Below are 26,802 nucleotides of genomic sequence, written 5' to 3'. Positions count from 1 at the left end.
CACACGTGTCCGCGTATGTGCGCACGTGCCGCTTGTAGCAGCGGACCGCACAAAACGACCTACCCCCCCCTCCCCCTCGGTTGGCTGATTTGTTCCCCCGACCACTAATACTACACACCCCCACCCCCCTAAAGTTGTAACCAGTCATGGTCTGTTTGCAATTTACGCACAAGGGACTCACGGGAAATTATGATAATTCAATATAAGCCACGCTATTTACTATCCACTCTCCGGAACAGAGCTTTGTTAAGCTACTGACGATACTAACTGATGCCTACTTTCTTATTGTGAAGCATTCAAAGGAAGCGTAACATGTTCGTCGGCAAGGTTGGACACTGCCCGCTCTTCCCATCGAATACCGACCCCTCTTTGTGTTTCTAATTAAAGTGTCTTCCAAAAGGATTCTGGGATCTGTAGTGTCACAAGTGCACCACTGGCTGTTCACCACCGGTAACCACGGGGGTTCACACATCAATTCAAATCTCAATCTCAAAGTCAGGTGCAAGTATCACAAAGTGGTCATTGTTTCAGAGTAACCCGCAGCTACCTGGCTACACAGTATTACAGTACTGCAAGGCCACAGTGGAAGGCCAATGTTTCCACTCCTACTGCGGTTTCACGTTCACCTTCAGCTTTCAATTAATCTAAATCTGCATGTGGCATGCAAGTAGCAGAATAATGAAACTAACACTGAATCTCCTCTGAGTAGAGAGCAAAAAGAATAAAGCTCATAATCGGGACATGCCGTTTGTTGTTTGGAAGTGACCATGTGACTTCTGCTGCATAAAGCTTTTTTTGTCAACAGCGCTATCTCCCTGGATCTGGGGTAACAATATGGCTTTTGTAGTCATGCAGCACTGAAAGATCTAAGTCACTTTGATCCCGCCTAATAGAGTTTGGTAAATGATCTCAGTAAGGGAGCTCCGCCTCTTGTGCACACGCACACACACTTTGTGGACACACTCGCAAAGGCTCACTCATGCTTGCACACACACACACACACACACACACGCGCGCGCGCATACAGACACACAAACACACATAAAGAACCAGACCGTCACACAGGTGAAAGCTTCTCTCGCGGATCGTTGGGCCAAGCGTTCAAGCGGAAAAGTAGAAAATGTGCTTCCACTCATAATACTTGCTCTGTGCGCGCTGCAGAGTCTGCTTTTCAATACCATTCATGTTTCTGTCTTGAACACACTTCTAATAACTGTTGGCTTCTATCACTGAACCCAAAACAATTGTGTCTGAAATTGTGTTGTTGAAGTGGCAAAACACAAAGAATGCCTGAGAAAAGTGACTGGAGGATCCAAGGGGAGCCGGAGGGAGGGGGGGGGGCTGTCAGAGAGCATTTATCTGTGGTATGGTGATGACTCTTTTCCTCCAAGCCCTCAGCAAACTAGGCGCTTCCTGCCTTTCGAGTGCATGTAGCCATTTTTTTGCCCTTGAAACTGAAGCGCACGCAATTAATTACCACCGTCCTGAAGAGCTGTCGAGAAACAAGAGAGGACTGGTCGAAGGAGAGGAGGTGAGGAGGAGGAATTCTAAGCCGCGCCGTGGGAGGAAGAGGAGCCAGACGGACTGAGAAATGAAAAACTCCAGAGAAGCTTCCAAGCCCTTTGATGTCAGCGGGAGCCGAGGGGCCGCCCTCGCCCTCCGCGGAAGGGCTTTGTGATAAGAATCAATATGTATGAAGTCATTTGGCTGAAATTAACAGGACTTTACTTGTCTGATGATAAAATGACAAAGCTCAAATTAGATCTCGAATGAGTAGCAGCAGTTGGGGATTCCATTCGACACCACGCTACGCTCACAATAACCAGAGTAACAAGAGGATGTGTAGCAGGTGTAAGATGGACTATTTCATCTGATCGTATTTCCTTCCGTGTAATTACAAATTATGTTAGAAATCCATTGATAAAATCAAATGAATTGAGTGTTTTTATAGATTATTTGTTCGTCTTCCTCCACCTCGAGGAGAATACTGTGCGTATCTATCGTACTCCCGTGTGGGACATTTGGGATCTGTTGCAACATGGTTCTCTGCAAATCTCTACAAATATGGCCTTGATCCTCGGGGGTGGACGGGTAGTTTGGCCTCCACACGCCCAGTGACTTGGAGAACAGGTGCTTTACTTGACCTGCCATGACGGAACATATGCACAGAGGTTGCAACAGATATCAATCTTAGTGGGAACGCACAAATACAGAGGTATTCTCAAGCGTTTAACCCGACATAATTGAATTCCGCTGACCCTGAACACACCCTGTCCCCGCCTGGCCCTGTGTTAGGTACGAAGCCATCAAAGGAAAACCGACGCCTGCGCTTGTGTGTGTGTGTGTGTGTGTGTGCACGAGTGCTCTTTTATATAAGTCAGTGGTGACTCACTGCCCTAGATTGTAATGGATGCCTGGCTATACACGATGGCACAACTTAAAAGAGCTGCGTTAATTTGCTACTCCTCCACTGGCCCGTTGGTTTCTCAGAGGGACACACAATAAAAGTGCTCCAAAAGAAGAGCGAGACAAAGCCTGTGTCATTACCATTTTGGTTAAGTGTTGTTGTTGAGTGTGTGTACCATTTTAAGTTTTTCCACCACTTTGTCTGAGATCAATAAAATGAGAGGATATGAAAGCAGACACACACACACACACACACACAGAGGTGTAAGAGGACAGGTTATCCCTTTAATGGAAGGCTTTGTAATGTTTGTTCCCCTTTTACTCTCCAACTCGCCCCGTCTGTCGGCCCGCTTAAGTCAAAGTCAAGTAGTAATTCCTTTACCATGCTGCATTGTGTCTGTACTGAGCATGTGTGTGTGTGTGTTTGCATGCTCTACATTGATGTGCAACCAAAACAACAAAAACAAACGTGCTTTGCACCCGAGTGGAAAGGCGACGGTAGCACAGCGCATGCAGCCGTGACTCTCTCCTCTATTTGCAAGAGGAGAGGAACGGAATAGAGAAAAGAATGTGTCGCACACCATCAATGAATTCCACAACTGGCCTAATGACTTAAAAAGAAGGGGGCTGGTGGGATTAAGAGATTTGCCATATTCCCCCCTTCTCCTACCTGCCTCTCCCCCTTTTTTCTGCCCATCGCCCCGAGAAACATCTTACAGCAGCCACCTCTTCCTGTGTGGACGAGGGCTCGACTGGGACAGAACTCGTCGCTGCTTCATGCGCTGTGGGGCTGGACCGATGGCCACGTGGAAAGGCGAAGAAGAGCAGCACGAGGCCACATCAAGGCCTTCGTATCAACAGGGCTCAACGTGTTTCTTGTTTGATCCGCTGGCTTTAATGTTTGTAACCGAGTAGCATCCCTTTACAAAAAAAAAAAAAAAAGACAAACAGCGGCTGGTCACAGCAGGCGCTGCGGCAAAGCGGGGGGAAATTGTGAGCTTATGGCGATTTTATTGGTACCTTTCTAGAAGTTCCAGTGTTGCCGAGGGGCAGATGGGACTGATAGGGACGAGGTTGGGATCTCATATGGGGAATGTGACCCAAGGCCTATTCTACTAGTGCTAAAAAAGAAACAATTATTGGACTTCATGGCCACATGGGTCTTTTTTTTGTCGTTCTATTGAAGGAAAGTATTAGAGTGAGGGCAAAGCAATACGCTAACGGTATGTAGCACTGTCCTCTGACTCGTGTTATTTTGTTTACAATATATAGCTACGTCCCTGTTGTAAACCAAAACTCTTCCAAAAGTGAAGCCCATTTACTGATCTGGTCCTGGTGACTTTCCAACGACTCCGAGTGCACACATCACAGGGAGTTTAGAGGGCTCACATGAAACCATGACAAAGCGCCAGGGACCCCGTCAACTTCAGGTAAACAAATAAATATGTATTTTCAGATGTATCTTTGTTTCGCCACGTGTACAAAAGCAAAGCAATGCGCAGCCAGCACCTCTAGTTTAAGAGGCTGAGGAGTCCCGGACAGCCTGTTATCTCATCCATGGAGAGAGGACGCATGGACAGGAAATCTAGAAGGAGTTGGGGTGTGGGGGGGTGGGGGGAGGGGGGTGCAAGGGCCCATATGGGAAGTGCAGTGTAAACAGCTTCGGTTTCTTAATCGTCCCGGCTCACGTTCGGAACTGGACACGCTTTGATGTTTCTCCCTCGGCGCCGCCTCCGCCCTCCCATCCCTCGCTCCCAAACGGGCCGTGGCGAAAGGCGCAGATACCGAGGCGGCTCGAAGCGGGGAGACACTCAGTACCTTTTGGGACACTTTGAGATGGAGACGGAGGAATGTGAAGTGGGGCAGAGTTAACTGGTGTTCAGTCAATTGCCTGCCCTGCCTTGGCTAGAGCTGATGTATTTAAGGGAGCTCTCAAAAGGTCAATTCAACATTTCAAGGTACAAAAGACGGAAAGAAAATACAGCGCAAGGATGAAAAGAGAGTCAAGATGGCTTTAAGCAAAGAAAAAAAAGAGGCGGAGCCCTTAAGATGTTCTTTGTGGCTCAATGCCCATTGGAGGATAAACTTCAACTCTCAACAGAGGACAGTTGAAAGTCCTCTCAAGTTCAAAGTTATCCCAGAAGCCTTTGCACTTTTCCTCTGGTCATAATGCAACCTTTTTGGAGATGGGGGGGGGGGCAGAATTCCTCAGCAGTTTTTTTGTCCAAAAGCGCTGGCAAGACCCCAGCCAGTGTTCCAATGAACGTGTTCATTCAGAGGCCAGGGCGCTCTTCCAGGGAGAACGCAGTTTAACAGATCAGAGCAAAATCTCCTGACTTTCAGGCGAAAATTGGGAATTCCTTTCATCCCAGGCCCTCGCAGTGCAGCCCTCAGATGTGTTAGCAAACATGGTCACAACCGGATCTGATTTATGAAGGACATTGTTTTTAGCTTATTGAAAATGTTGGATCCCTGTTTAACTTCAAATGCAGTTTTCCTAGAAATCAACTACAATGAAATAAAAAATAAATATTTTACATGTGGCGCTACTGAATGTATAAAATCAATATTGATGCATGAATAACAATGTAGGTAAAATGAAAAAATATATATTATTGATTCAGGGGTGAACCGTTTCTTAAACACAGTGAGGGAATTATAGAAGTAAAAAGGACATAGACATTGTGAGGCAGAAAATCAATCAGTGGAGCGCACACCCACCCACTGGGAGACGAGAACGAGGCCGTAAAGCAGCCTGCGGAGGCAGTGAGGACCTGTTGGAACAGGCCTAAGCTGCAACAAAGAGCATCCTGCAGCACAACACCTCCTCTGTGCACTGTGGGAACGGCCTGAAGACTCTGTCCCTTCTTAACCTCGGAAGGAACCATAATAACTCCATGGAAGCAATTACAAACAGCACTGGCCCACCTTTCTTCACACTGTAGGCAGATATCACTTCAACAGTCTCTCGAACACAGTCTCTGTCTGGGTTCTACACTGTGTCTTCCTGAAGCTCTCTTCCGAGACCCACGGGGGTTAATATCTAATGTATTACCTCTCCAGCACATGGAAGGGTAAGGAATTCTGAGGAAGATAAAATAAATGGGAAGCTGGGAATCCCAGAGAGCTGAAAGAGCATTTGATCTCACCTGCGCTGTGATAAGCATCCATAACATGGTGTCAACATCCCACACGGACACGTCAGCTTAAACTGGAGGGGCTGTTCGCAGTGCTTAAAACCGGGGCTTTCTCTGTAGAGAAGCGGTGTAAATCTGGCTCTCCATTCACGGAACCCACCCACGCCCAGGGAGTGAGAAGAGACAAGATCCTGCAGTACCTCCTATCTCAGGAGAAGCTAAATCAACGCTGCAGAGGCTTAAAAGGCCCCAGGAGGCTCAAACTAAATGTGTGCACTGAATGGCGCGCATACTCTCCTTTAGCATTTTCTAAATTGTAAAAAAACAAAAAAAAAACAATGGTTGCTTCAATTGTGAGTTTACATTAGTTTACACATGATTAGCTGAGTTGTTTAATGGTCTTTGACCACGCTTTAATATTAAACATGTTGGAAGAGTTCGAAAATTGGATGCTGGACGAATAGCTGTCGTCTTTAAAAATGAACGGAACCACAAACTAAACTCAACAAAGTCGGCACGTCATCACTATTGTTCCAGTGGTCACGACAGCATTGTGATTGATGTAAGGCCACGCGTGCATGTCTAATTATTTTTCTCCTATTGGCAAAGTTTTACAATATTTCTTCCCGTACAAATTCAGGTTCTAAATGATTGGTCCACATTGTCAATGTGAGACTGCATTGGGACAAAACGGTAACCAGAGCAATAGACGTATTGTGGGTGTATATCATTGACCTAAAGGATGCAATGTGTCAAGGCTGTCCGTCAAAGTCCGCATCCCCCGACTCCTCCACATTGCTTAGGTGTCTTTGAGCAAGGCATTGCATTTCTGACATTTCTGACAGCTTTGAGGGCGCTGTTTACTCCCGGGGGAGCCAGTAGAAAATGTGACACAGCTGTGCCACTATGACAACAGGTCCCCCCCCCCCCCCCCCCCACAGTGTTTAGTGAGAGCACCCGGGTGTATGCTCGTAGGTGAGGCGGGTGTGCGGTGAGGCGGCGCGGATACGCCCGTTTCCATCCTTACCTGCATCAGTTTCCCATTCGCGTAGCCGGCGCTTCCTCCCACGAACTCCCCCTCCAGAGTGATGGGCTTCCCCGCCGGCTCGTGGTTCAGCACGGTCACCTTGATGGCCGCTCGGAGCGGGGGTCGCTCGGACTCCAGGCCCGGCTGGCCCAGCACCACCTGCAGGGCCGCCATCAGCAGCCACGGCCAGAGCCCGGCCAGGCGCCGCTGCGGGACGCTCATGGCCTCGGCTGGAGCGGCGGTGCCCGGCCGCACATGGTGGACTTCAAAGCAGGCGAGCGCCGCGGAGAGACGGGCGAAGAGAATATTTATATTCACTTATGTGCACACGTCCCACTTCTTCTTCTTCTTCTTCTCGTCCCCGCGCCGAAAAAGTGCTAAACGGATACAATCCAAACTTTTAAAGCCGGAGGACTGTCATCATAACTCGTGCTCGAATGTGCCAAAACGTCCTTTCAGCACCAGAGTTAATATTCAAACTCCGCACGTTGCACGAGCGCCTTCGACTCCGGTTTGTGGCCACATGGAACGAAAGCGCGTTGTTTTAGAAGGGGGAAAAAAACCCAGAAACTGCCCCTTTCGAGCTGCAATGAGCTTGAAAAGAACGTTTATCCAGTGTCACAGAAGAGGAGCAGCGGCGGGCTCCCAGCAGCCTGGTCTTCACCAGACAACGCGACACATGTCCCCGTTCGTAACGTGTTCCGCTGCTGCACGCGCTCCCTCTCTCCCTCTCTCCCTCTCTCTCTCCCCCAGAAGAAGGGCAGGTCCTTATTTATCCGTATCCGAGTTTATAGGAATATGACAATGTGCACGGCGTTGACTTTATCTTCCGAATCGCACACGTTCACGACCAAACACGAGTTGGCAAAAACAACCCCCCCCCCACCCCCCGGGCGCTGTGTTTTCTGTATGAATCCACACACGGAAAAGCAGAGACGGCTTAAACTTCAAAGGCTGAGCTACAGGTTGCTGCTGGAAAGTTAAGAGGCATGCTGACGCACAGCAGTGCCACAACGTTGAGTAATATAAATGTAATTACGAATTGTTTTACAACCTCGCTTGAAAAAAAACAGAGTGCTTGAAGAAGTTGTTAAATCCATCCGTTCTGTCTAATTATTAACCAAGCGGAATGACCCGTTGTCTTACTTCACTTGTGACGCTCTACTGGGTCCGAAAACCGAACCTAACGGACACATCGACTTATTTTTTACCGTCTTCATTTCATTTCAAGTCACCGTGAAAAAGAAGCCGCTCTCACTCGCAGACACACTCACACAGACGTTCCCCTGAGTTCACTGCCTCCGCTGCACCGTAAGAAATGAGAGACGATCCTCCTGAGAACACCCGAGGGGAAAATTAATTGTTTATCAAAATCCATCAACGAATCCCGGTTAGAAACTCTACAAAAAGTACGAAATGAAAGCACTCCAAACTCCGGGTGAACCCCATTTAAAGTTGAGAAAGCGAAGAGACTCCGTGTGCAGTTATGACACCGTCCTAAAAGTCTTTCTCCCGGACTGTGTTTCGCTCCCCTGGGATCTCATCGACACCCTCTCTACCTGCTCACTGTCCCGCTGCCTTCACGTGCTGTCGGAGAGTGGGGTTTTTATTGAAGCGATGCAAGTGTATGAACATATTTGTTTGGGGGAGGCTGCATCTTAGACATGTAGGAACTTAAAAACTAAAACGATGCCGTGTGAATATTGTTACAGGTACATATAGTTAGAATCTGGGATTCATGTTAAAATAGCAGTACGGTTAGGTCAAGAGTTTACTTTTATTTTCACCCAATGGGATGCCAATTTGTAGTCTGATGATGCAGTGTAATACTACTGTCGTTGTTCCAGTCTCTTTTTTTTACAACCCCAAACACATGGCTGTTAAGAGTATATAAAAATGGTTAACTAACTAAATTAAAATAGCTTCGGAGTAGCACCTGAAGGCCACATTGCAGACGGGGGGCGGGGCAGCCCAGAAGAGACTAGAAACGATCAGGTGGCTCCCTCTAGCGGTCACAATGTACAGAACACGCAGTGCAACAAGACATTAGGAAAACAACACACCATCCAGCTGAATTATCAGAAACATTTATAACTTTGATTATAACACATTTACACACTTGCCTTTAAAACATGTCAGTTACACTTTAAAAAATACAGGTTGCAACAAATAAAAATCAATTACCAGGTTACTATCACAAACAAAGCAAACATAAACTAGAAGATCTAATGCTTATATTTTAAAGCAATTCATTCAATATTTTCTTTCCCATTAAATCAACCTGCTACTAACAAACAAACAGAAATGTGAGTTATGTAAATTTATTTGAATATCCAAATTCACAAACAATAAATAAACACACAAATTAAACAATCAAAACATCCATAAAATATTGCACAATAAAAAGTTCTTAGAGAATTGAAGATCTCATCATGCAGTGGAGCAGGACTGCCAGTCATATGCCAATTAAATCAAGAAGTTGACATCAAAACAAAAAGTATAACCAATTAGCAGTAAGCTTGTATTTACATTTTACATATACTTCCTTACAATTAATTTACTCTAATCATGCTCCCTAAATGTTCAATTAAATCTTACTTAAAAATGAGGTGCAGTTCCTGTGCGGGTACGGCTGTCAGCCTGACTGGTGTCCGTCAGAGTGTCGTTAACTTCATCACCTCTAACCTCAGTCCTTTGCATCATCAACGGTAACCTTGCCACAGCACAGTGGAAACACCAGCAAATCATGTACAGGTATTTACAAATTACCAACTGGACCAATCACCAATTTACAATGTCTTTGCTTACCTCTAATGTGGTGTCTTTTAGCTCTTGCTCTGGTTGTGTGTTCCCAGATAGCTCCTGCTGTGCAAAAAGATCAGCGGAGCCTGTCACAGACTTAATGATGATGTCGTTGTTGTTGGCGGAGAGCGGCACTGACAGGGCGCCTGGCTTGTCCGGTGTCACAACTCTAATTACGCTGCTATTGGGCCTAGTTTGCATCATCTCATCTGCAATCTGGAAAATGCTGTCCATGTTAATGTTAAATTTTTTCACCTCCTGGTGTTCCTTGTTCTTTGAGTCCAGATTGTTGTCCCCACCACCTAACGTATTCACAAGGCAGCTCGCCTGAAATAGCAGAACAAAACATACTTTTTAAGACACTGTGTTGACAAAACTCCATCTGCCTCGACCAATCACAGATCTGGTGAAAGTCATTACATAAGATCAGGGTAAATTCGGTACATTTCCCCTACCTGGTAGTGACGTTGGGTGGGGAAGGGACTATTCTGAAGACCACTGCTTGCCATTTGTGATGCCACAAGGTTCTGATGGTAGCACGAGTAAACTTCCAGAAGGACAAAAAAGATTCAATAGGATTATAAAACGCACATTTTTTAATTTGATTGTTTTAATCTTCATTTTTGCATTTGTATTGTATTATACTTATTCAACACACACTTAATATAATTAATATTTTAATATATTACAATTACATTGTAGCGTTAAAAAAATAGTTAGGGACAATTTTAAGTGAGGAGTGAGCTTTATGACTGTTCTACCCATACTCTGTAGAGGTTAGCTACGGTCATGCTCACGTGGGGAATAGTAGCCAGGCTGAAACGGCAGGTTGTATGGGAAATTTGGATTCCCGCAGTTAGTGCAGGTCAATAAACCCTGCGAATGGAGCACAGCGTTGGAGCTGGAGGCCGCTCCAGTGTAGTTTGGGCTCAGAGAAACAGGAATCCCTTTGTTTGCAGCGAAAACGCTAGGCGAAAGAGCAGCACCGTGACCTCTTGTCAGGAACCGTGGTGGGACTGGGGTTCCATTGTGAGCCGGCGCGGCCTGAGCTTTATTTGGAGGGTATGGATAAGTTGACTCCTTGTGGGTGTGCCTTTGCTTTGGACAATCACCCAAAAATTCTGGTAGAAGCAAAGAATGACAACAACCTGTCAGACAGCCATATTGAAACAAAAAAGCACTGCATTGTGGAATAAAAATGCTAATTTACATTTATATGTATTTTAATGTTGGTTTTATGGACCTTGCAGTCGTGAAAGAAAAAAGAAAACGTTTATTTTTCCAGCACTGTGTAATTCTACTTTTTACTATGCGACCATTCCATTAGGTCTTCACTATTCAAAGCTATTTCCCCACTAACAGTCATGCTGTGACACATGCCTCTTTTCACGTCTTTATCCAGGCCATCACCACTGCATTGCAGGTGTCTGCTCGAACCCCGGTTTTTCACCTCCAGACCGGCTTGTATCTTGGCCTTGTTGTGGACAGTCAGCCTCTGCAGACTCGTGACTAGTTCAGGGTGGTTCCGCTTGAAGTTCGGGTTGTAGAAGTAGTGAAACTGCGGCTGGTCCGCGTGGCAGTTTCTCATGTTGGCATCGGCTTTCTTGAAGCCGTACAAGTTGAGCTGACGAACAAAGCTGGAGAAGTTGGTTGTTTTGAAGACGTCTTTGTTGTCCGAGGCACTGCTGCTGCTGCTGCTAGGTGACAGGATCTTCTCCTCGAAGAGATGCTGGTCGATGACGACGACAAAGCCTTCTCTGTCCCAGCAGATGGCTTGATTTACTGGGTTATTCACCAAACGCCACAGTTTGGCAGGGAAGTTATTAGGGTTGATGCTCTCGGGTAGGGAACTGTCCCAAGCATCCATGCTTTGGTCTATAGAGTGGGTAAAGTTAGAACCCAGTGAAAATAGAATATAACCTTTTATGGATTCGCTTTAATGAAAAATTATGAACATCATAATTTAATTTGAGCTGACTTTGCATTTCATTTCTCAAAATCTGTAGAGTAAAACATTGTTTGAATAGACATGTACAATGGGAGAGGTCATGTTGAACAAGAATGGAGTGAAATATAATATACCCTTGTAATGATCTGGTTTTAAAAAAGTTAAATATTGGGAAATTAAGAATATCATTTTATTTGAGCTGACTAGTTATGTCAAATTGGACAAACGTTAGCTTAAATATGGGTCCGTCTCCGTGCTTTTTGTAGAGTACCGTAACACCGGGAATAGAGGTGCATTAGCTAACCCTACATTTAAAGCTGAAAGTCACATGACATGTTTATAAAGTTAATAAACATTGATTGAACTTTTATGACATTAACGTTGCTAATTAGCATACTAACACACATAAACTAATGTCAACCTAACTAAACAAATCGACTTCTAGGTTTGGAATGTCAATGCAGAAATGAGAAATAAAATGCTGAAAATAATTCAACAGTTACATTACAAGCTACGTTAGCATCAGCTAAAGCTTCCTCGCCAATTAACGTCCCTGCTCTGCATTTTAAATTAAAATCTAGCAAGGTACTGAAAAGTAAAGCCGCATAGAATTATTTTGAAATAGCCATGTTTTTTACGGGCATATCGTACGCCGAGATAACACTCGTTGATAGAAGAACTGTGACTTTACCTGGATCTGCAAACATCTCTCACTCCTGACTTCAGAACCGTTGAATGTTCCCCAACCGTCGAAGCTGTTGGAGTTTCAACGTTTTTCATCGCACGCGAATTCTAAAACCAACTGCAAGTTTAACGGTGTTTTACGGCTCGAGGGGGACGCTTGAAGTCACTGCGTCCAACGCAGATTTGTTTGTTCAGAGGAACAAAAGTTCCAAGCCCTTTATTCACAATATGTGGACAGAAGTAGTCCCAACAATCAAGAGTAAATGTTCCCCTTAATGTTCCGCTACATAAAATTATTTTCAATGATAATGAGCAAGAAAACAATGAATGAAAACAGGAAATGTAAGTATAGTTAATTTAAAATGCCTTAAAGAAACAGACGGAGGGAGACATTCAATGAAAGTTGGACAGAGATAGAGATTTTTTTTTTTTACAGAAATCAGAATGTGGATCCCACTGCTCAACCCTGGAAATAATCACAGCAGCATTATCAACAGTCAAGGCAATATTAAAAATGTTCACAATAATAGCCAGTAGTTTGAATAATTGAATCTGTTTGGATTGAAGCTAGTTTTCGTTTTAACTATCCAGATGGTCTTCCTTTAGCGATACAAAAAACTTGTATCCTTCCACTTCTCGGTCGATCCATCCATGATTCGTTAGAATGTATTTCAACATTCAAATATTTCATTAGTCACCACATTTTCCCTCTTCTGGATCCCGGTGGTTGTATGCATGTGTGCATGACTATAAATATAATTTAATCTTAAGCATATGCATAAAACATTTAAAGACATAGTTGAATTACTATACAGAGTGCGTTAAAGCATAACAACTCAAACATAGTCCCTGTAAGTGAAAATATTCTTTTAAATACTGGCAATATAAGTAGTTTTACACAGGCGCACAAAATCTACCCTTCTGCTGGGAAAATAAGGCCCTCAGTCTGTGACGTAATTCTCCGGCGACTGGAGTTATCCAAAACAATAATCCGTTTGATATTTCAATTTTACACTAGTATTTTCTCCGAGGGCGGAACATAATGGCGTTGGAAACTGTCCCCAAAGACCTTCGCCATTTGCGAGCCTGCCTCCTTTGCTCTTTAGTGAAGGTAAGACATTAATCGCGACAAAGCAACGCTCAAACTAGCTTCTTTGCTAACGTGTCGCCGCTTCCTGCGCTCCATTTGTCTTCTGTTGCCTCACAACAAAATACAATTAAAAATGCTTTCGCAGTGACCGTAATTCACCCAATAACACCAATAGACATACGCACGCGTTTCCATTAAGACGTCTGGTCTGGTTTGTCCCTCTACCAACGTTACCAAATTCAGACGTAGGGTTAACCCCAGTTACTTTATTCTAGAGTTCCCTTCTCTGCGTCTTGTTTGTTTGATCAATACTGTTCAATGTTTTTGCTGCATACATTGTGCAGTCAAACGTATACCTAAAAAAAGCGAAAAGATTTCGTAATAAATTAGCCCTCTACATCTCATATTAGTGTAACAATAAACACAGTATATTAAACACCAGTTGTTTGACCGAGCTCGATCTAAGGTGGTCATGGTACACCTAACGCTGTGTGTTGGTATGATGTGTAGTTTGTATCCCCCCATTACATGTTTGTATCCATTCTTTGCTGCTGTTATTGTCCTTGATTTAAGAAGATTTCCCTTCTCTTCGACTTGATTACCTTAGACCATCGACCAGTTTGAATACGACGGCTGTGACAACTGTGAGTCGTACCTCCAGATGAAGGGGAACCGGGAGATGGTTTATGAATGCACAAGCTCCTCGTTTGATGGGTAAACATTGATTTAGAATGCATTTAAACAAAGCCTTTCTTTGTTTTCTAGATGTTTACCGTTACTGTCTGTGTGTCCACAGAGTGATATCCATGATGAGTCCCGACGACAGCTGGGTAGCTAAATGGCAGAGGATAGGTGAGGACATGTGCATACAAAAAGATGTATTCATCAGGTTTTTTTTTTTTAAGAAGATGGAGTAGAAGAACTCTTAAGTAAGCTTAGGTACAGCATACCATAAAGCTGCAGATAACCGTTTATATATTTGTTTATATTCTCTCCATCCTACAGGTAACTTTAAGCCAGGTGTATATGCTGTATCAGTAACCGGCAGACTACCACCAGGTATACCATCTAATATGCAGCAAATTCAATGTTTCAATGGCTTTTTCTTGATTGGAATTCCTTCATTGATAAGGATTGCATGTTTGATTATCCTTTTCTAAAGGTGTGGTGAGAGAGTTGAAAAGCAGAGGAGTGATCTACAAATCCAGAGACACAGCAGTGAAGTCATAAACCCGACTGGTTCCAGTTGTCTGTTCAGCAACACCAGAGCCATGTGTGACTGCAACATCAACTCCACAAAGAATGATCGATAATGGGATTGCACTTGCACATGTCTGATGTTGTAACAAACTGCCCTTCAACGGATCACTTTGTGTTTGTTTGACTAGAAATATTAGCATCGGTGCATATAGGGGAGAAGAAGTGGCTGTTTTTTTTTATTTCTTTGGATAAATTAGAAAATAAAGGTCTTTTTTTAAAAGTGATTAATGAGCTATAGCAGTTGATGCTGATATTTGCTGATTCGGGGTCACCGTCAACGGTTGAGTCCTATTTCTGACCCGGTTCAAAAAGATGATTCCGCACACTGGGAGAAATTGGCAATCGGCAGAAATTCTTGGTAAAAAACAACTTGACACTAGTGAAACCTCATCAAAGTCCACAGTGTACATTTCATTTCAGCACATTCGTCAACTTGTTTTTGGGTAATCCAACAACTTTGTGTGTAGAGATTTCATTCCTAACACTGTTGACCTAGCGACTGATTTCATACACCAAAGAAGTGGATGTTAACATTCGTATCACAGTACCACACTCATGTACCTCTTTATTTGGGTCACACGATGGCGCTTTTCACCAACTGCTGAGTTACAAGCAGTACCAAACATGGCCAGTAGTGAGAAACATTTGCATTTTTTGTACTTATTGTCTCTCATAGTTTCCCTGGTTACATTTAAAAAGCTTTCGAGTCTCCAGCACTGCGGCTGTAATAACATCTCAGGCTTTTGGGTTGTCTACTATGATATTTGGGCTTATATAACTGTATCAGAGTCACACACACACACACACACAGGACTCCTTAATTCTCTGGAAGTGAGCACAGTGAGCTCTTGCTATTGTCTTTCTAAAAAAAACATACCCCCTTGGGATTAATAAAGTATAACCAACACAAATGTATCTACTGTTTGGTATTCAAAAAGAAAAACAATTTCACAATCATGTCAAAAAACATTCCCACTCTACATAGTGTGTGTAAAAACATTTTACCAACAAAATGTAACGGCGTTGATAGTATTTCCTGAGAGGGCCTTTTATCATCTAACACCGTGCGGTGACCCCAGACTACAGGCTTCTCTCCTGCCTCGGACTCCTGGGAACCCTGCAAATGGAACCCATTTGATGTCATTACCAAACGATGCTGGTTAGTGACTGCCTGTAACAAACAAACCCTTTACACTGCACACTAGGTCTAATTAATTAATCTGCATCTAGAAGGGTTTTGCACCCTGGCCTGCGAGCTCAGCCCCCTTTCGCCGTAGACACCTTTGCTTAAGTTGCCTTTCGTAGTATTTGAAGTGTGATTAAAGTTTCATTAAACTTTAGAATGTTTTTATAGTTATTCGCTGCGATGGCATCGAACTAAAACAAATTACTGTGCATTTACAAAAATAACCATAACTATAATTCATTTGTAACACAGGCTGAATGATCACAAGCAATCATGTCCCAGTTCATTTATAACGTACCAATAAATGCAATTTTGGAAATTTGTCGCTTTAAAACACTAATATGTGAAAAATAGTGAAATTAAAAGAGGCACCAGCAGGAATCCACCCACTACTCAATCTACCAGATGTCTGTGCGGTCACCATGAGGAATGAAGTACTGTGTATTATATTAACTGAACTGTGAAATTTGAACAGTTTGAATAAAGAAAAGTTAGTGACAATCGCCACACACTATTTTGATTCTTTAAGTGGTCTAAAGTGAATCTCTTTGTATGGTCTTGCTGTTGAAATGTGCTATACAAATAAACTCACCTTGCCCATCTCTCAAAAATCTAATTTGAATACCTCAAAAGGGATCACTGCACTTCTGTGGATGACATTTTCTGCCAAATAATGTCATGTACAATCCGTGAGAACAGCGTGACTCAGACTATCAATGACACACACAAGTAAAAACATGACATTATTTATTCATTCATTTGTGAATGTTAAAAACCAATTGGCTAATACAACTGAAAACACATTAAATACCTCTATGTGGAAGAAACTTTTAGTAATGGTGTTCAGAATAGACTGGAAAGCTTATATGAAAAAGTGCAATTGAAGTGCAAAAATGTCAACTAACGGTGGCGCAAAATCGAACCCTTTACTTTGAGTTGTGGAGTGATATCGGACACTAGGGGTCAATGTGAACAGCAACTGTATATTACCGCTTAATAATACAGCCCCCCCCCCCCGCTCCCGTGATTCACTCTCAACCAATCAGAACGCTGGATTTCATCTCCCCGTGTTATAATAAAAGGTATAGAAGGGCATCAAAGATCACCGTACCGAAGTTCTGCAAATGCGTGTGATAATGCCACATGGTATCGATTATGCTGTTTTACTTCACCACAGTATTACACTCACCACAGATCTATTGGCCACGAAATCAACTCGGATTCTGACGCTTTCTCCCATGTGCTGCAGAATCCGTCCACAAACAGGAGTACACAATCAGGCCCAGCGTGTTGGCTCCGGCAACGTAGCGAGCCACCAATTCCATTTCAGTAGAACCTCTGAAAAAAGATGGTGGAGTCAATAAGTTACAAGGCTCGGAGAGAAACTCCATGTACCATTACCTATGACGGCACTCCAATAAAGGATCTTAATAGTGACCAGTGAAAGTTATATAAAAATTATATACCCATTACAATAGATAACGTTACATCCAATTTGAGCAGCAATAAAGATAACAGCCGATCCCCAATTGCATTACAGATTAATAAAAAAACAAATAAAAAATCAGACAGAATAAACACATTAAAAAACATGTGGATAATATCAAACTTGTCAAACCCCCGGTATCACACAAGTCACGGAGCTAAACTTAAATCCCACATCATGCCTTATTACCACTGTGCAGGCTGCTGGTGTAATGGTGTGGGGGATGTTTTCTTGGCACACTTTAGGCCCCTTTAGTGACAATCGTTTAAATGCCACGGTCTACCTGAGCCGTGATTCCATCCCTTTATGGCCACCATGTACCATCCTCTGATGGCTACTTCCAGCAGGATAATGCACCATGTCACAAAGCTCCAATCATTTCAAATTGGTTCCTTGAACATGACGATGAGTTCACTGTACTAAACTGGCCCCACAGTCACCAGATCTCAACCCAATAGAGCATCTTTGGGATGGGGTTGAACGGGAGCTTGGTGCCCTGGAGGTGCGTCCCACAAATCTCCATCAACTGCAAGATGCTGTCCTATCAATATGGGCCAACATTTCTGAAGAATGCTTTCAGCACCTTGTTGAATCAATGCCACGTAGAATTAAGGCAGTTCTGAAGGCGAAAGGGGGTCAAACACAGTATTACTATGGTGTTCCTAACAATCCTTTAGGTGAGTGTATCTCACGTTGAAAGAATTATTTAACAGCAATGTGTTTTTGATACTTAAATGGTTTTGCATTAAATCGACCTGGGATGTTAGCTCAAATCTATATGAATGCCCTGCTATGAAATATTTTCCACCACTGGTGTAAAGCGTCACACTGCGCATTATATAATACATTCATATTATCTGAGAATGACATTCATACTACCTGTTAAATGCACGTGGCACAATTTCTATACTAAGAGGGGAATTCACATTCAGTTAAATTCCAGTGATGCTGTTAGATGATGCAGGAAAACCATTTTTTGTACACAGGAAAAAGTCTTTACTTACCTGCAAAAACTACTAATGGAGGGATGCATGCGAAAATAACATTTGTCACTACTTATTTTTTCTCACTTTTTTTTTAATATACCTATTTATTTTGCCATATAATGCCAGGAGGCGATTTAATCCATGCAATTCCAAAGGGTTATCTGATAAAGACTTCTATATGTAACGTACCTCTACTAATAGCCAACAGAGGTTAAATACAATAGTTGAGCCTCATCATGCAGCACTACTACTCACAATCTCGTCTTGCACTGCAGGATGCGTGAGAGTGGAACACGTCGATTTGTCTCTCTGTAGGCCGAGACGCTGTGCCCACGTTTCCCCTGGTAGATTATCTCAATAGCGTGTGAGAGCTCTGCTAGATTGAGTTAGGAAAATCAGCACACATCGCCCTCTTAATGTAGGTTGTTTTAACACATTAACAGATCATTCATGATTGGTTGTGATCAGATGAAGACAAGTTTTAGCAGACTGCCACATGGACAAGGGAACAGTCAGCAGTTGACTTTTGGAGATTCATGTGTGATGGATACGTTTCCATTGCATTTACACAGCAAAGAATTAACAATATTTTGTTGTTCGCCGACAACAAATTAAACTTATCTGCGTTTGCTCATGTAGAGCAAGTGTCGTAGAGATAACGTTTCTCATCAGTATTGCGGATGTTGAATGTCCTGTGTGAAAGCGAGCTCAGGTGGAGCGAGACACTGAAAGTGTAAACAGGAAGTGTGAGTGGCTGCGTGATGGTCTATTCAGGTTTCTCCATCTTGTACAAGATGCATGCCGGAATACCCCTGTGAGTCAGAGATAGACAAACCGGGTGTGAAATTATTCATGCATGTGCAGCCGGCAATAGTCTAGCAGTTCACAAAGGTGAAATGATTCCCGGATCAATTTAAGAAATCCCACAAGCGTCATGTCATTGGACGGGGTGGACAGGACTAACATCTCACCTGGGTTCAAATGTAAAATACAGTTGTGAACTCAGATTTGACTTAATCAATTAGAAAAGGACCTGAAATATCCCAACAAAGAGCGCTTTTAATCACTACCCCACCCCTCACATTGACCTCGGATCCAGTTCTCTCTTCAAACTGCATGTGGGTGGAGTCATTTCCCCGAGAGAGCTACAAACTAGAACCAAAGCGAGAGCGGACCGCGCTCGACGACCACACAGACGTTGTCAGGAAGCGTTTGGGCTCCGCCCGAGCTCTACGCTTTCACACTCGCATGGGGCCCCCGTCCGCCTCGGGCCAACAGCCCATAGCGTTTGCCCTTATTTGGATATTTCAAGTATTTGAGCTGCAGGGAAGGTCGAGGTCTCTGGCTGCTTGGTGAACCCTGTTGGTAAAAACGTACCAAGTGGCGGCTTCTTAGCCTCGGCCTAGTGCTGCGCTCTGTGTGACGGGGACGAAGTGGAGATGGGGAAGTAAAGGGGATGCGTTCTGCATGGGGGATGGTCATTTTCAACTGACGGCCACACGCACACACTGGTGTGTGTGCGGGTGTGTGTGTGTGAGTGTGTTTCGTCAGGCTGACGAAAAACCTCCCGTCGCTCGCATGCTAGAAATTGTGAGAGATAATGAGTTTAGAAAGAGGAAAGTCATATTTCATCACACATGTCAAATGTTTTATTTTTTTCCGACCGTGTGGTTATTTTTTTCTTTTTTTTTTTTACTAAAAAGGCAAAAGAAAAAAAAAGGAGACAATATCCATATTTGATATCTCTGGGCCTTGAACACTTTAAATTTATGTAAAGACTTTATTTTATTGGAGTCCATCTATTCATCAATACACTGAGCATGTGTTAATTATCACCACATGAGTTTTTTTTATTATTATCACTCACATATTTATTTCTGTAGATCATAACAATGATAATTACCTATATTTCAAATCATTTACAGGCCTCATTGTAGTTTTATTTCATGCATTTTTTCTTCTTTGTATATATATATATATATATAAAACACTAATTCCTCAAGAGTTTACCAAAATGAGCCTGGACTCATTAAATGACACCGTGTTAGAAGTTTACAGGGCAAATAGAACTGGTGCAACTCAACATGTACCAAATGGACATGCTAGAGTAAGGTGCAAGTACCTCAGAATTTGAACCGAGTACAGATCGGGAGTAAATCTATGTTCCACCGGAGCTCTGCAGCAGGAGCCACATGAGAGCAGCTCAGGACCTCTGTGGAGCTTGCATCCCTGGGGGGTGGGGGGGGGGGGGGGGGGGGGGGGGGGCTCAGCAGGGCCCTGTGCGCCCAGGAGGAGGCTGGAGAGCGAAGCCTTGGGAGGGGAAATGGCTGCCAGCCCTGATAAGGTCTATCAGGGCCCGGCTTTACAGCACTGGGCGGGGGGGGGGGGGGGGGGGGGGGGGGGGGTGAGGACTACTTCCCTCTCGGGGAGAGCCACTTGTGTTGGTCGGCCTCGCGAGGTATCCAGCTGATGTACTTTATGTTGAAGTAGTACTTTTTACTTCTTTTTTTGTTGTTGCATTTCTTATTGAACTTAGGGATCTGAGTACTTGAAGTGTGTGAATCCAGGTCACAGCTCTACATGATGGGTTCCTAGCATCGTTCTCTTCAATACACAGATAAAGGGCTTTTCTAGACCCGTTTTAAACGACTAAAAGGAAAAATAAAAATAGGAAGTTTCTGGTGTGAAGACCACAAATAATGGAAGGGAAAAAAGGGTTTTGTTTTCCTGTCCCCATCCTACAACACGTGAGTACGTATGAGCAGCTTATGTTTAAAAGTAACACTCATTTGGAGCTTGTAGAACATTGTGTGCGTTATGGTTGTTAACCTACAAAATGACTCACTGCACACAAGCAACCGGCCTTTGGTGTCAACTACAGGAGCAGAAAAAATGACTAAGTCTTCTGATCAAGTGACTGAAAAGGGTTACGGATACGTTTTTAAAGGTTGTAAAAAGGTGCATTAGTTCCATGCAACAGAGCCGCTCCACTAGACCCCCTCCCCAGGTTAGCGTTATGAGAAACCCCACGGTTACAGTTAGACATTTACAAGGAACTGAAACCAGCTGCCTTTCACTTTGGAAATCCACCAGATTACCAACAAGGAAATGTAACGAGTGACGCAAATATTTTTTAAAGTCCATCTTAAACCTTGGTAAAGAACGCTCCTCTTAACGCCTCCCATTCTAGTGCCCCCCCCCGTAATCATGTATTTTAAAGAGGACTAGATTCAGTCCCCCATCCCTTACACTGGCATTTAAAGGACAGAAAGAACAACCAGCAACCCTTAAATGCACGTGTGAGAATGTGTAAGTGTGACTCCATCTCATGGTGGTGTGATAAAGACTGTGTGTGTTTGTTGTTGTTTACACCTTATTTAAATTAAAATAGTAACAATATAATATATATGGTAGCGTCCATCATTTCCCACCATCAGGGCTGGTGGGCCTTGCTTCCCTAAAAAAAAAAAAAAAACTAACTCATTAAATCTGACAGAAACGTACTTGACGGACGGCCACTTCCAGTGAGGAGAAGATCATCAGGGACGGATAAACGTTAAAGACGCCGTGAAAGGGTCACAGCCACCTGATGGGAAAGCTGCAGATATGTTCACACTGCGGTGTGTCGCTATCCAGCATCACTTCTAGGTTACGGCTTTATTATCCAACTTTGCAAAAAGCTGCACGAAGCAACTGAATTTCTACACGAGTAATCAATGACGTCATCGCTTACCGGCGTAGATAAGTTGAAAAAGATAGAAATAGATTTGATTTGAAGTTCATTAAGAGAAAGGAGATAAATAAAAGAGCAATTTTCTGTATGTTTCTTTAATGTACCTTAAATGTTGTCAGTTTCCATCTAAGTTTGTATCAGTGTGATCAAAAAAGTGGCTTCTAAGTTGCCGTGAGGGTTTTAAAAAAGCGCCTGCACAAGGCAAGGAGGCCGGAAGAGGAGAAGGAGAGCGGCTGTGACTGTTAGACCTCTTCCTGTGGTTACATCACGTGGTTGTGGAAGGGTTCAAAAGGAGACAGCTTCTTCTTCTTCTTTCAGTCCTTGGACCGACAGAAGACACCCCGGGAGACGCTCCCCGGGCCGACCTCACTCGAAAAAAACAAGAGAAAAGACGTGGCGGTTGGGGTAATGTATGCTGGTCCACTCCGTGTATGTAAAGCTTGTGTCGACAAGGCGAAGAGAGAAACTTGGTATGGGTCAGATATTGAAAGATCTTTTACTCCTCTTTTTACTTTTATCATTAACTCTGCTTTTCTTTTGAACCTTTCATCAAGTCACTTATTCAGAAGTCCATTTGGTATTTAGATCTTTTTTGAAAGAATACTGAATACTTGCTACTATATTATGTATTTGTCTTCATTCGTGTTTAATGTATCTACTGGATCTTCTCAATGTCAAATTTGACTCTCAGCTGTTCTCCAATGACTGCAGTCGTTCTAGAAAATGTTTGAACGCACATTCGAAAAGCTTAGAAAAGCTTACTCATGGCTGCCAAAATGGCTTCCCCCGAGATAGCGCTCCGGCAGGCGGCCTAGTTCGGACTTCTGCTGCACACGGGTGAGGCCTTTTGAATGACTTGGTTCCCTCCGTCAAAGGCCTCGCTTAGATTTTAAAGATAAAAATGCACGCAAATGTTTCAAAGCAAATCAGGAAGCGTGCGTTTTGTGCTTCGGCATTAAAAAAGGGATTTAAAAGTGTGCGTCTGCGCGGAGTGGCGTTCGGTGTGTGTGCAGCTGCAGACGCAGGTGCAGAAGAAGAAGAAAGGACAACAAGCGGCGGATGTACAGTGCAGTCATCCATAAAGTAGAAAGCACTACTAAACTCATCGCCACAGTGTAGTGTTTCCTACTTTATGGATGAGTGTACTGTTGGCTTCAGGGGAAGAGAGAAGGCCGCCGCGTGGAGCCCCGCGCAGGAAGTCACAAAAGAGGAAGCCGCTTTGTCTCACGAAGCCTCGCGTCGCCCACAGTGTCGCCACGTCGGTTCACGTGGGCGGCGTGCAGCGCCGAGCAAAGCGCGCAACCCTTTCCTCCATTTTACAATTCACCGGGTTCCACTGTCCAGAGAAAACACAGGAGGAGTTAATCATGTAAATGTAATCTGTGTGAAATGCAATAAAAAACAAACAAAAAAAAGAAGGTAAAAGTACTTTGTGCCAACTGTTTTCCAGGAACGCCACACTTTGTTTTCTGTGAAAATATACATACTTTATTCCTATAAAAAGATCCATATTGAAACAAAACAGTCAGTTTCAAGTCCTCTGCGTACTACATCTTCAGTTACCTTTTCTCCATAAACGTGCAAAAACAACAAAAAATTATGAAAAACAATATTAACAAAAATATTTACATGCGAGTTTCCAAAAGGGTAATAAAAACCTGAATATATAAAAACGGTAAATCTTCCACTTTAAAACAATGAATGCAGGTCAGGAAAAAAAAGAAAAGAAAAAGGTTTCCCGCGCTGTATGAAAACACTTCATTATTTACACACATTGCTTCTCTTCCACTGCATTGACAATCTACAAATATAATATTGTAGTCTGCCCTGGAAAAACACAAATATGACAGTAACATATTAAGGCCGAACATGGGTACGACATTGGTATGCATGCAGTCAATGAACATCCTGTAAACAACATATTAAGACTAAACAAGGTATTCTTGTAAGGCTAAATATGAATAGCTAAAATACTACCAATGTGGGTGTCTAGGTCCTATTCAGTCAACAGCCGCCTACTCACTGCACAGCAGGTAGAGGAATACCTGTTCATTGAAGGCCGTCAAATACAAGAGCGGTACAAATATTTGCTGTACATTTCGGCAACTTTTGAGCATTTAAACCTCTTTACAAAAGAAAAAGAGAAAAGAACAAAGGAGAGGAGAATGAATAAATTATACATACAGCACAGTCTCAGTCTTGCCTCTATCCCGGCTATCTCACATCTAAAGTGTCTTTGTTGATTCACACCCCCTTTTGCTCTTGGCATCGTCATGCTCCCTTTTTGCAACACCGACAAAACATTTCTGGACATTAAATAGATTTAAAAAAAAAAAAGAATTTGCACTCCAACTTGTGTCATTAGGTGTGGCCACGTCAGATCAGATCTGACCTTTAAAAAAAACCAAGCTTCGCACTTTGACCCAGATTGGCCCCCACAAGGCCCCCCCCCCCCCCCCCCACACACACACACACACTGCTGCCGGATGCTAGGCCTCTCGTCACTGTGGTAACAGGCGAAGCACCTACGATTTTGGCATATTTCAGTTTTTGACAGTCAGAGTCAACAGGTGGCTACTAGTGAAAACCTGAGAAGTTACCCAGCCGCCCCGTGGTGCACAGAACAGACTCAACCAGGATGTGCTAAACGCTCACTGCCGAGGCCTGGTCCGCCGACACTGAACACCCCCAATACCTCTTAATGAGAGTAAAGCCGTCACAATATACAAAACGCTTCGGGTTTTGTTCTAGTATTGCAGAGCACGAAGCGCAGTATTGCTAAAGTTGTATATCATTTAAACTAAACAATTGGACATATTCAGATGCTGATGTGTGGACACGATGAACTTTGTGTCTGACTCAACACACACACACTCCCAAAAGTTCATGAAACATAACTAGTGTTTAGGACACTTCATCTGGAGATCAAATACTTAAAGATCAGCTTACAAAAGACTCCGGCAGTTTGTCCACTTGAAAATCATCAACAAATCGCCTCCATAACTTGCCTGGGGACCCCCTTGTTTTCATTAAAGTAATCCAGACATACATTTTGTGTACATTTGTGGAAACGCTGCAAAACAAGTGCTGTTCGATCATTCGGTACATTTTTAAAGGTGGCAATTTGGTAAAAATATAGGATACATAATAGGGATTAATTTGCGGCTCACAGCTAATTCTGGGACCATGTGATTATTATACATGCTCACATCCCCACAAGCCCTTAAAATCCTGGAAATGTAGTTCAAAACATTAGGGCACGATTATCCCTCTAAAATGGAACAATAATAAGACAAATGCCATGAAAATGAACTATTTAAATACTCCTTTGACAGTGCTATGGCTCAGAATGTTTTATCAACGTGGTTTGAATATTTTTGCAACCTCAAATCTGTCGTCTGTCTGTCCATCATCACACATCTATAATCTGTAATCAAACTAACTGGGGACAGGGTGCTTTACACACAAAGTGGGTTACAGACTGTTGCAACGGTCTTCATTTTGACAATCGGGGTGGGGCTTTGAAGCCACTGCATCAGTCATTGGAGAGAAATTAGTTTGGCAATTCATTTGATAACAGATTAGGATTTGGAGCACTATTTTCTCTCTCTAGAGTTCCTGTGACGATGTCTGAGAAAGGCATCTTGTTCAGTCTCATTTATGGACACACACGCACACACACACACAACAAAACAACAAAGAAGGGCGACCCTCCACATTCTTTACCTTACGTAAACAATCTCTACTGTCAACCTCAAAACCCCTTAACTAATTTGATCTAAACTAGACAACAAAGTGGATCCTCAGCGTCTGTGGCAGCTCTGAAGGACTTAACCTCCTGCCCCGATGTCACATCATGCAATGTGGGGATGGTTGGGGCAAGAGTCGGATAAGAAATAAATAGCATATTATGTACTGCATTGTATAAATACTTAAAAACGAGAAACACATGAGGGGACAAGCAGGTGTTAGAAATGCGTCCTATCTGCATTCTTCATACTCACAGGACACAGACGACTGCTTTTGTTCATTTGCTTCAAATAAAAATGGCTCGAGAACATGAACATTAGAGCTACTATATTACCAGCCGTGTCCGAGTTGGGCTGAAGTCTGGTGTGCTGTTCAACAATGTTCTGTACCTAGTTGTTCTACATATAACAGACGCGTCAAAAGACAGTGACTTGCATTCATCGTCAAAGCCTGCAGAGTTTAAATTTAGCAAATGCTTAGTTAGGTAGTATCTGGAGAATATATTTGTGTTTGCACACTTCAACATGCACTTCGACATGCTTGTGTGACGCTGTAAGCAGTTTCATCATGTACTCGAGTATTCACCAGCTTCTAGCAGTGCGCTAAGGCAAATGTACAATTACTGACGGTGGAAGCATCAGTTATTAGATCCGATGGGCCCCAACAGCACCGGCTACCGACCGAGACCAACAGTGAAGATAGAAAAAGTCCTTTAAATGTGACGCGGCTATTCAGAGTCACTTCTGCTGACTCAGTCTCTCTTGCTGGATCCCAGCTTTCTGAACAGCTTCTTGCCTTTGGAGAAAAAGCCTTTCTTCTTCTTGCCCGGCGCAGAGCAGTCGGTCTGCGCCGGGCTGTCTGCTGGTGGGGTGGCCGGGGGGGAGCAGCTGGCCTCCAATGCTGCAGGACCCGGAGCAGGGTCCAGCTCCGACGGGGGGCTTGTGGTGGAGGACGGTTTGGGGGACGGGTCTGTGTGCTCGGTTGGTTCGGGGACATGAGTTGCTGTTTGGGGGTGAGCAACCTCGTCTAGGGTGGACGGCCCAGGACCTTGTGGCTCTGTGGAGGTCGTCCGGGTACCCTTCAGGAAAAAAAGTCAAATTTAACAATATTTGAAGCTAAGCTATGCTTAAAAATTGTAGCCTTAAAGGGAGATACAAGGATAGGAAACACAAAGAGGAGAGAAGGAGGCAGTGGATTTGATATCTCATCTTCTTGAAAAACTAAAACCATCGGTAAATGCAGGACTAGTTAAGGTGGAGGGAAGAGGACGTTAACAGGGATACTGGCTGTGATCACCGCGACCGCTA

General features: G+C 43.5%; 4 protein-coding genes across 15 annotated transcripts in view; 1 reads left to right on the top strand and 3 right to left on the bottom strand.

Annotated features, from left to right (window-relative positions):
* Positions 1–8,139, bottom strand: part of LOC119215063 (E3 ubiquitin-protein ligase RNF43) — a 65,669-nt gene extending 57,530 nt beyond the window's left edge. The window contains exon 1 of the mRNA XM_037466861.2: positions 6,571–8,139. Coding sequence (XP_037322758.2) covers positions 6,571–6,792 — 222 coding nt within the window. The 5' untranslated portion in view covers positions 6,793–8,139. The remainder of the gene's footprint in view (positions 1–6,570) is intronic.
* A 1,033-nt stretch (positions 8,140–9,172) lies between these two features.
* Positions 9,173–12,226, bottom strand: hsf5 (heat shock transcription factor family member 5). The gene is made up of 6 exons (XM_062558164.1): positions 12,012–12,226; positions 10,733–11,247; positions 10,170–10,470; positions 9,828–9,919; positions 9,379–9,699; positions 9,173–9,283 (listed from the first exon to the last, which is right to left on the bottom strand). Exons 1-6 carry the CDS (start codon positions 12,025–12,027, stop codon positions 9,257–9,259), a joined length of 1,272 nt encoding a protein of 423 aa, XP_062414148.1. The 5' UTR covers positions 12,028–12,226; the 3' UTR covers positions 9,173–9,256.
* Positions 12,227–12,931: 705 nt separating this feature from the next.
* On the top strand, positions 12,932–15,584 carry supt4h1 (SPT4 homolog, DSIF elongation factor subunit). The gene is made up of 5 exons (XM_037466864.2): positions 12,932–13,115; positions 13,702–13,808; positions 13,891–13,946; positions 14,100–14,153; positions 14,257–15,584. The coding sequence occupies exons 1-5, from the start codon at positions 13,047–13,049 to the stop codon at positions 14,322–14,324; spliced, it is 354 nt and encodes a 117-aa protein (XP_037322761.1). The 5' UTR covers positions 12,932–13,046; the 3' UTR covers positions 14,325–15,584.
* Positions 15,585–22,909: 7,325 nt separating this feature from the next.
* LOC119215060 (peripheral-type benzodiazepine receptor-associated protein 1) overlaps positions 22,910–26,802 on the bottom strand; it is a 48,241-nt gene continuing 44,348 nt past the window's right edge. For 11 of the 12 annotated variants that reach the window (XM_062558256.1, XM_062558257.1, XM_062558259.1 and 8 more), the window contains one exon: positions 22,910–26,573. In XM_062558256.1, coding sequence (XP_062414240.1) covers positions 26,247–26,573 — 327 coding nt within the window. In that variant the 3' untranslated portion in view covers positions 22,910–26,246. The remainder of the gene's footprint in view (positions 26,574–26,802) is intronic. The other variant, XM_062558260.1, reaches the window with a different exon arrangement.

The sequence above is a fragment of the Pungitius pungitius genome, chromosome 16, assembly GCF_949316345.1.
Source record: "Pungitius pungitius chromosome 16, fPunPun2.1, whole genome shotgun sequence".
Classification (NCBI taxonomy): Eukaryota; Metazoa; Chordata; class Actinopteri; order Perciformes; family Gasterosteidae; genus Pungitius; species Pungitius pungitius.
Note: the sequence above shows the minus strand (reverse complement) of the source record. Positions and strands in the feature narration are given on the sequence as shown.

Excerpts from the sequence above, each read along its gene's own strand:
- supt4h1 (XM_037466864.2), top strand. The coding sequence starts at position 13,047 with ATGGCGTTGGAAACTGTCCCCAAAGACCTTCGCCATTTGCGAGCCTGC. Across the intron at positions 13,116-13,701 it reads TCCTTTGCTCTTTAGTGAAG|ACCATCGACCAGTTTGAATA; the intron begins GTAAGACATTAA and ends TGATTACCTTAG. Across the intron at positions 13,947-14,099 it reads AGCTAAATGGCAGAGGATAG|GTAACTTTAAGCCAGGTGTA; the intron begins GTGAGGACATGT and ends TCCATCCTACAG.
- hsf5 (XM_062558164.1), bottom strand. Across the intron at positions 10,471-10,732 it reads GCATGTGTCACAGCATGACT|CAAAGGCACACCCACAAGGA; the intron begins GTTAGTGGGGAA and ends GATTGTCCAAAG. Across the intron at positions 9,700-9,827 it reads CCACCCAACGTCACTACCAG|GCGAGCTGCCTTGTGAATAC; the intron begins GTAGGGGAAATG and ends CTGCTATTTCAG.